Source organism: Muntiacus reevesi, chromosome 18, assembly GCF_963930625.1.
Source record: "Muntiacus reevesi chromosome 18, mMunRee1.1, whole genome shotgun sequence".
Classification (NCBI taxonomy): domain Eukaryota; kingdom Metazoa; phylum Chordata; class Mammalia; order Artiodactyla; family Cervidae; genus Muntiacus; species Muntiacus reevesi.
Window position 1 is genome coordinate 41,352,093 of NC_089266.1, and position 9,533 is coordinate 41,361,625.

At 55.8% G+C, this 9,533-nt stretch overlaps 1 protein-coding gene across 8 annotated transcripts in view; it reads left to right on the forward strand.

Moving 5' to 3' along the window:
• Positions 1-9,307, forward strand: part of MYO18A (myosin XVIIIA) — a 100,273-nt gene extending 90,966 nt beyond the window's left edge. For 6 of the 8 annotated variants that reach the window (XM_065910291.1, XM_065910295.1, XM_065910292.1 and 3 more), the window contains 3 exons: positions 527-649; positions 2,151-3,439; positions 7,918-8,058. In XM_065910291.1, the coding sequence (XP_065766363.1) occupies positions 527-649; positions 2,151-3,435 (1,408 nt within the window). In that variant the 3' untranslated portion in view covers positions 3,436-3,439; positions 7,918-8,058. Of the gene's footprint in view, positions 1-526; positions 650-2,150; positions 3,440-7,917 lie in introns of all 8 variants that reach the window. The other 2 variants (XM_065910296.1, XM_065910297.1) reach the window with 1 other exon arrangement.
• The last annotated feature ends 226 nt before the right edge of the window (positions 9,308-9,533 follow it).

Consider the following 9,533-nt stretch of genomic DNA (forward strand, 5'->3'; position numbering starts at 1 on the left):
CTCCAGGTTCAAGTTCACTTAAGTCATAATAAAGCCCTTCTCTTCTCTGTCCCATCGCCACCAACCCCTCTCTTGCAGTGAAGTCTTGGAAAGTGGGAGCAGCTGTAGCCACATTTGGGGGAACAGGCAGACAAGAACAGCAGAACAGGCTTCAGGGAGGAGGTGAAGGGCCCCGGACTCTGCTTTTTAACCAAGAGCCATTTAGCTGTAATTGACGAATGGACGGTCTCCCTGTTGTTCTCTGTCAGCTGAATAGCAGCTCGTCCCAGAAGGTGGGGTGGAGGTGCCTCCATGCCCCCCAGGGTCTTCTGGTGACTGTCACACAGTGTGGCTGCTGAGCGGGGCAGGGTCCTTGTGAAAGGTGTGCTCTAGTCTAACCCCTTGTTCTCTCTGACTCACTGATGCGCATGCTGCCCTGCATCCCACCCCCCGCTGAGGCAAACCGGCTGCCACTCAGTGCTCCCTCCTGGACCGTGGTCATCACCTCTTCCCAGCCTTGCCAACCTTTCTGCTCCTCATCCCACAGCGAGGGGGACTCAGACGTGGACTCGGAGCTGGAGGACCGGGTCGACGGTGTCAAGTCATGGCTGTCAAAAAACAAGGGGCCTTCCAAGGCGGCTTCTGATGATGGCAGCTTGAAGAGTTCCAGGTAAGCACGTGGCCTTGGCTGGGAGCAAAGACCACCTCGTGCCCCAGGGATAGATGAGCAGTGCCTTGATCCCAGAGGGTGCGCCTCACGCCACTTGCGTCTCTTTCTTGCCTGGAGGGGCCTAGGCACATAGGATGTGCACAGGAGGCCAGGTTCCTTCTTACTCAGGGTCTGCATCACCATTATTTTGCCTAAGGAATGTTTTCCTTTACTAGGTTCAGGGCTTTGGTTTGGTGTAGGTTTAATTTCATCCCCACTCATTTATTCAACAAAGGTTGATCGAACTGCCTGTTGGTTTGTGTGCTTGGAATCAAGACTGAAATAGGGCACAGGGGGACTCTGGATCCCACAACCCTGGACAGGGCCAGCTTTGGACCTCTGAGGTCTTGGTAGGAATAGTAGAAGAAGAGGCCTCAGTTCCCCTTGACTCCCCATCACAGCTACAGACACACTTCATTCTCTGCCCGTTCTCTTCTTCCTCCGGCCTTTTCACTTGCCCTCCACTATGCTTTCTGCTAACACCCATCCACTGCAGAAACTGGCTCCCCTGTTGTCCAGGCCAGTCACAGTCTTCTGATGGCACAGGCAGCTACCCTGGAAATCTGGGACTCCGATTCCCATCCCTCACCTCTTGGCCAGCATGAGTCCCCTCCTCCTACCCCTCCTGCCACCACTTTTCTGCTGACTCTCCCCTCCCAACTCAGAGCCATCCTGACCCCCCAGGACACACTGTTCCACCCCCTCCGAGAGACAGCTGGTGTGCTGGGTAGAAAGAGCAATCCCTCTCCTCCCTCAAGGGCTTCGCAGGTGGCTCAGTGGTAAAGAATCCACCTTTCAATGTGGGAGACGTGGGTTCGATCCCTGGGTCGGGAAGATCCCCTGGAGAAGGAAATGGCAACCCACTCCAGTATTGTTAACCTGGGAAATCCCATGGACAGAGGAGCCTGGCGGGCTACAGTCCAGGGGGTGGCAGAGAGCCCGGGGACATGACTTAGCAACTAAGCCACAACCACAATTCCTTCTCTAACGCCCCTGAAGCCCCTTGCCAAGCCCAGCCCCTCACCACAAGCACCCAGCCCGGCCCCCCTTTAATTGGTTTAATGTATTTGGCCAAACAACATTTTGTTACTGCAGAAAATGCCGCCTTCCCCACCCCACTGCCGTTTCACCGCAGCGTGGCACCAGGCTGCAGGTAGTTGACAATGAAATAAATTGAACTAAACGTTTTAGAGGGGGAAAAGTGATGAAATAGAACAATAGTCTAATTTACATGACATTCTCCGTGAAGCTATTTTCACTGACGCAAATTATTTTGCTTCATTTCCTCCGACGTGCTCACCGCCACTTTGCCAGAGCCGCTGCCGAGCTCTCCTCCTTCCTCCTCCTCCTCCTCCCTCCCCCAGTGTCTTTATTCTCTGGGTTTAATGCCTGTCTCTCTCTTTCTCTCTCATTCTCTCTCTCCCCCCGCTCCCCGCGCTGCCCCCAAATCTATCCATGCCAGAACCGCCCTCAGCACCGCGGGGAAGGAGGGCAAGGGGGTGGAGGAGAGGCCGGCCTCGGTGCTCAGCTCGCTGAGCTACCGAAAGCGGCTCACCCTGAAAGACTCCATCGGGGGCACCGGGGACGAGGATTCGCTCTTCACCACCCTGAGCGAGCGGCCGGCCTCCCCGGAGAGGCCCCCCCGGAAGGCCCGTGGGGGCCCCAAGGAGGAGCCGGGCTCGGGCAGAAAGTCCGAGGAGCCGGACGAGGGCGGCTCGGTCCTCTCCGGCGGCATTGGGGGCCGCACGAGCCGGCTGGAGAAGCGCTGGGGCTCAGACTTGGACCGGGCCTCGGCCGTCTCAGCGCCGGTCAGCCGGGCCTCCTCGGCCACGCGGCGCGGCTCCGGCGGCGAGGACGGGGTGCGCTCCTCTTTGAGCTTCTCGCTGTCGGGCTCCCCCAGTTCCCGCCGCAGCACCTCCCGGCTCGACAGCCTGTCGATGACCCGCAGCCCTTCCTTGGGCCGGGCCTCGCTCCTCGGCCGGGAGAGCCCCGACTCCCGCCTGTCCCTGGGCCGCAGCTGCCTGGACGACTGGGACGACGGAGCCAGCGTGGCCTTGAGCGAGGCGCAGTCGCAGTACAGCCACCCGTCGTCTCTGGCCCGCAGTCTGTCGGTGCCACCCCGGCCTCGCGCCTCTGCCTCCTCCACCCCGGAGGAGCCTCTGGGCTCCAGTGTCCGCCCGGTCAGCCGCCGCTCCTACCTGGACCCAGACCTGGAGGCCGCCATCAACGAGGTCCTGAGCTACAAACCCGCCCCGTTCCACCGGAGCAGCCTGGAGCCGGACTCCGAGGAGGATGACCGGAAGAGCATCCAGAGCACCCGCAGCGCCCAGCTGGACCCTCCGGAGCGAGCCACCAGCATCCGCCGCTCCGCCTCCGCCGCAGACGTGTCTCGGTCCCGCGGCAGCCGGAAGAGCCGGAGCAAGAGGAGGAGTAGCTCCAGCTCCAGCTCCAGCTCTGAAGATTCCTCGGAGCACAGGCGGCGGAAGAAGGGGCGCTCTCGGAAGAGCAAGAAGAAGTCCAAGTCGAGAAGGAAGAGAACAGAGACAGAGTCGGAGTCGTCCTCCTCCTCCTCGTCCAGCGGCTCTACCGTCTCGGGCCACAGCCGCTCGAGCGTGAAGAAGGGCCCGGCTGCGGAGGACGAGGAGGCCGGGCAGGGGCGCCGGCAATCCCGGAAGGAGGAGAAGAAGCGCAAGAAGGAGGTGGACAGCCTGATGATGCGGTACCTGTACCGGCCCGAGAGCGACTAGTGCAGTAGGTGGTGCCCAGCGCGGCGTGCAAAGCATGGCGTGTGCCACTCGGTGTGAACTAACGTCCTCCCGGCCCACCCGCCACCCCTCGGCCCCTCTGCGTTCCTCTCCAGCGAGCCTGGCCTTGCAGAGCCTCCTGGCTTCCTCAGAGAGTGGAGGCTGGCTGAGCTGGTCAGTCGTTCTGAGCCCTGAACCCAATCACCTGAGCTCGCTGGTGACCTCAAGTCACAGCTCCCACTTGGCAAGCCCTTACCCTGAGCCAGGGACCACCCCCCTAGATACTTGCCTTATTTTATTCACTTAATCCTCACACTAACCCCAAAACAAATATCTGATCACCAGCCCATTTTCTAGGAAAAGGTGAGGTTCAGGCGGGTTAAGTCATTTGCCAAGGTTACAGAGCTGGAAAGTGATGTTGCCAGGATCTGAATGAAGTCTCTTCAACTCACCCTTAACCACTCCTTCATATGACCCAAGGCAGAGCACATGAGTGTAATATTCACTGTATGGGCCTAGCAGCACACATGCAGAACTTTTGCCCACAGCCCTGAAAGGCTGGGCCCGGGAAAGGGCTGGAACTGACCCCCGGGTGTGAGTTGATGCATCAGTGGCCATCAGCAATTAAGGGGCCTTTTGCTCAGCTCTCCCTCTGCCCTGCAATGTCATCTTCCCCCCTGGCATGGATCTTGAGGCTCAGAGTGCAAGGCTTACAGCACCCACAGCACCACACCCTGCAGCAGACCTGGAGATGCCTGACTCTCTCCCACCCCTCCCACCTGAAGCCCACACATGGGCGTCACCTCGTCTTAGCTCATCTTGCAAAGTTTTAATGAATAGAAATTAGCAGCTGTTGAGTGACAGCCCCCTCCTGGCTCTCCTGCCTCTCTCAGCCTTCTCCCTGTGGGAAGGAAGATCAAGCTGTTAGACCCTTTATGCCCACACTCCCACCTTGGAAGAAAGGCAAAGACTGACTCACTGGAATACCATTGTTGCCACTCTCCCTGGTGGGCGGTGACATTTGGATCACCCTGGTTATATGCAGCTGTTTTTGGCATGGTACCCTCCCAGGGCAAGCTTGCTGCTTCCCAGGAGGTATGACCCTAGAGCGCAGCCCCCCTGGGGCATGGGCAGTGTTTCCTTGATGCATGAACTAACACACACATGTTGCATGCTTGTGGGCCTCTTATGCAGTGGAGCTGCTGAGCAAGAACACTGACTTGAGCTGATTTCTACTGAAAAGGACCAGTTTCGTTTTAAGGAACAGTCTGTGAAAGTGAATGTTACTTGCAGCTGCTTGGAGATGGTGATGGGATGGGTTTGGGGAGACAGCAAGGGGGAGGTGGAACCTGAAGCCAGACCAGGCTCATGGCCAACTCAGATTCTGTGGGCCCTGAGTTGCTCCAGAACCAAGCCCTTGGACTTAGACCTGCTCTGTGGCTTCCCGCATGTTCAGATGGTTGCAGGATTCTCTGGGAGGAGCAGGAAGCATCTCAGTTGTTCTAGGGAGCTGTTGTCAGCACCACAGTGGGAAAAGGCAGGGGTCATGATATTGTGACCTTCGCAGCTTTCCACTCAAGCGCCCTGCTGAATGCCCTACTGCCCCGGCACAGGAAGTCAGCTGATGGGCTATGAGGGGAGGTTTGGGAAGCAGAGGGGGCCAGGCCTAGACACGGGCCTAGCCAGGCTATGCCCACATTGCCCAGCAACTGGTGGACTGCAGACCCCAGTGACTCAGTCCGTCGTCACTGTTGACCCGGCAAGAACAAAAACACAACCTGTTTCTTCCCTCAGCCACCAGCACAGCCCTTTTTGTCCACCAGGAACACAGGAGTAGTCCTGAAACCCGACACACCACCACCTCCAACAAGGATTGGATTCACTGTGGGAGAGTGGGCACCAAGCCAGAAGCTAACCAGCCAATACAGAGCTGGCAAGAGAAGGGCAGGGGGAGAGAGTACCTAGTTGGACTCAGGGTGAACTGGCTTTGGGCAAATAAACTGTGAAGAGTTGGGGCAGGGGCTGAGTGGCTTAGCTTCCCACCTGTTGATGGGGACCTTCGAGAATTCTGAACAGGAAAGCATCCACAGCAAAGGGTGGGGGAGGGGACCGCCACCCTGGGCTCGCCCAGCAGGAATTAGCTTGTGCACCAAATCATGTGTGACAGCATGGAGCAGGAAACACTGGCTTGTGGGAAGGAAAGCATTTGAAAGCATTTGGTTAAAACATTCAAATTGCAGCCCTGACTCTTGCCCTGGGGAAGGGGGCTAGCTACCTGCTGTTGGTCACAGCTGTGGCCGCAGAAGCCACAAAGGAAACTGGCTAAGGAGCATCCGAGGTGGGAGCAGGGGAGAGAGGGGTCTGGCATCCACCCCTCCCGGCTGCCTCCGCTGCTGCTCCCAGCATCTGGATGGAATGGTGTTGAAACCCAGCTGTCATTCATCCAGGTGTCTGCCTGGCAGGCACAGGAATATGGAAGTGCGGGCTGCGGCTCCACTCTGAGGAGAGGTGTGAGGAAGGAAAGGAGCACCCCACTTTCATCTGGGTCCCAGCCTTGGCATCTACCTCACCCCCTCCTTTGCCCTTAAAATAACCCTCCTGTCTTTCCACAAAGCCAGTTCCTTCCTTTGCCCAACAGCAGACCTTAGCATTGGGTGCCCAGAAGTTCTGTCTAAAAAAAAAAGGAAAGGAAATCAGGCTCCCACTAATTCAGAATTCAAACAATCCAAAAACTAAAATGACCCCAATTTTTCCTATGTTGCACAGTGCTCGTTCAGCTTTATAATTTTGTCCCCGAGACACCCCAGAGTCCTTAAGTGCCTGTGGCCCATCCAAGTAAGGCTCATTTATGTTCAGTCTAGTTTGTATTAAATGTGTTTTGTGCTATTCTGATTCCTTTAAAAATGGTAATTCATTCATGAGACATACGATAACTATTAACCAGGCTGCCCCATTCCTGAACCATTTTGCATAATTGAACATGTATTCTATCAGGCTCTTCCTTCTCCCCAGGGGCAGAGAGAGAGAGAGACACGGGCCTTTACACACCCGCCGGGCTCTCACCCAGGCCAGTGGGGAGAAGCAGGTTTCGTCTTGTTTTCTCCTCAGGTCACCTGTCTGGAGACAAGGTGGAGTCCTTGAGAGGCTCTGAGGCCTAAGGTCCCAGGTTCAGATTTACATACTGGCTGTGTGACCTTGGGCAAGCTGCTTCCTCTCTTTGAACCAGCTTCCTCATGACATTTTATGTGGTAAAGAATAAGCACATCCAGCCTGCCTGGGACAGTGTCTCACATACAGGAAATACTCAAGCGATCAAATCCTTTCCTCACCACAGTTGGAAAAGCTGAGAATGTGGTTCTTTCTTGGAGAACACTCTTTCCTCCTCTTTCGGTTTAGAGAAACAAGATCTCTGAAAGGGTTAGTAAACAAGGGCCTTCCTCAGATCCTTAAATCAGAATGGTAGACATTGAAATCACAGGATTCCTGTTTATCCTAGCAGAAGCTCTTTAGGATCTGGAAGCAGGACTGTGTTCCTGGGAGCCCCGGGCAGGGGCCCACTGAACGCATGGCACTGGTAGGGGTGGAGCCACCCTGGGCTGCATTTTCTCCAGCAGTGCTGAAATTACAGTGCAGAAGCGAAGGTGAGGGGGCAGGGGAGGGGTGCTCTAAGGCTTTGGAAAAGATAAAAAAGAGAAGGTGACTAGAACTGGAAGTGAGATCCCTTCCATGCTGGACACCATGAGTCTGCTCCATCCAGGGAGAAATCCTTCTTCATACCTTGGTCGGAGAGACAGTGGAAGGCTCCCAGTGGCCTGATGAAAACTATGGGGTTGGATTGTGGTACCAAGACAGGAATGACTTTGCCACCTTGAAACAGAGGTCTTGCCAGCTCCTACATCCTCAGTCTCCATTCCTTGTGAGTAGACGGTGTCATGGTCAAAGATAGAAATTCTCACTGCCCTTAGGAAAATCTGATTAGGAAGCAGGGTTATGATCTGGGAGTATTCAATGTAGGAAAGCCTCTCCTTAGAAGGAAACTTTACTAAGACAGGCTGTAGTCCTGTAATCACCAGATCTGCAGTCTCCAAGTCAATGCAGTCCATGCACTGCCTGTAGTGGAATCTTCCAGAGAGGGAGTTGAAAATGCAGAATTCCTGGGTTTCACCTATGAGCTGGCAAATGAGAACTTCTTGGGGGAAAGAACACGGGGATCCGCAGCCAATTCTTACACATGTTCAAGTTTGAGATCTACCGCTCTTCAGCATTGCTTTCTTCGGAGTTGTAGAAAGTTCTCAGAATCAAAGAGATGGCCTTCCTCTTACTACTCTGCGTATCTTCTGGGGAAACTGGGGAAGGCTTCTGTTTCTCAATTTGTGGCTTTGGGGGAATGCTGTGATAAGGTTGGGGGGCCTCCTTTGGACCAAAGGCCTGGGTGCTGAAAGTAAAGAACGCCCTTCCTCTGATCTCATTTCTCTCTCCCTGCAGCCCCACCAGCTACTGGAAGTCGCTTGCCCCTGACCGTTCAGATGATGAGCATGATCTTCTCGATGGCACCTCCAGGCCCCGATACTCCCACAACTATCTGAGTGACAGTGACACAGAGGCCAAGCAGACAGAAACCAACGCATAGCCCAGGGGAGTGGTGTGGACCCCTCCCACCCACCGCCGCCTGCTGCCACGGGCACCTCTTTCGTGGGGCACAGGTCTCCCCCATCCGACTGCGGATCTGCACGGGACACCCCCGACCCTCTTCGGTCTGGGGGCTTCCCAGGCTAGGGGTATCTGACATCTCCACGTGGAAGAGTGGAGGGAAGAGCAATTCTGAAAAGAGAACTTTCTGCTCCTGCCTTGGGCCACCGTGGGTGGCAGGTGGCTTGGCACCACACGGAGCCAGCAGGTTGACCTCCATGTCAGCGCCCTGCTCAGGGACGGTGGACAGATTGCCTACTGGGACATTCTCGGGTTGCTGGGTCCATGGGGTGGAGTCTGGGGCAGGAAACAGCAATTCCTTCCCCCTTGGCTTGGGGCGAGGGCTTTCTCTTCTCAGTGCCTGCTGTCTATTTACTTTTTTTAATTTAAACACCCAACCTCTCCATCGCAGCTGTATCCCTGAGAGTGGGAGGGGGGCTGCCGCGGCAGCTGGCCCGCCTCCCCACACCGGGAATGACTAGAGGAATCTCAGCTTCATCTTTACTCTTCAGAGAGCAGGCCTTTCTCTGTGCAGCTGGAGAGACTGGTGAGCAGAGCTGGGTCCAGCTTCTTAAGAGTCCGAGTGGGGAGGGACTCTCAGGTGCTTCTGGGTTCAAGCTGAGCAAGCCTACACAGACAGGGGTGTGGATGTACCAGCAGGAACTTCCAGCCCCCACCCCTCTTTGTCTTATCCGTGTGTTATGTGCAATGACCTATTTAAGAGTAAACCCGCTCCACCTACGCCAATTCGGGGCTTATCCAAGCACTGCCTCCCTCCCCCTCAGTCCAAGTTGCCTGGATCACAAGCTCGACTTGAGAGGGAAGGCCTTGGGTGGAGGGCTTGTGTCTGGGGAAACTGAAGATGGAGGCTTTGGTCAGTACTAATATGTATCAGACACAAGTCCTCACCCTGAGACCTGAGCCTGAGTCATTTTTCTTCTTTTAATCGCCCTGCCCACACACACTTATCCCAGACATGACAACATGGGGACTGACAGTCCCAGTTCCCCCCCCCCAAAAGATCATCCCACCAATACCTCCAGACTTGGGGGCCCAAGGGCAGTGCCTGGTGCCGCTCCCATCTGCTGTCCCCCTCTTCTCTCCTGCGATTGGTTTGTACTCATTGGGCTGTGCTCTCATCCCCGTTTACCTGATGTATGGAAATAAACATCCTTTTTCTCCTGGTGCTGCCAGTTTTCCTTCCTGTTCCTTCAGGCTCAGTAAAGTGCAGGGTCGGCACATGGGAGCAGAGCGAGGCTGCTGCTGAGGACCTGGGGGAGTCACCCTGGCCTCTGACCCGCTGCCGTGTCAGACCAGTGCCACTCAGAGAGCCTTGGCAGGTCATCTGGAGCAGGCAGAGGCAGTGGGTGAGAGAACTGGTCAAGAAAGACATAAACCTCCCTTCTGCTTTA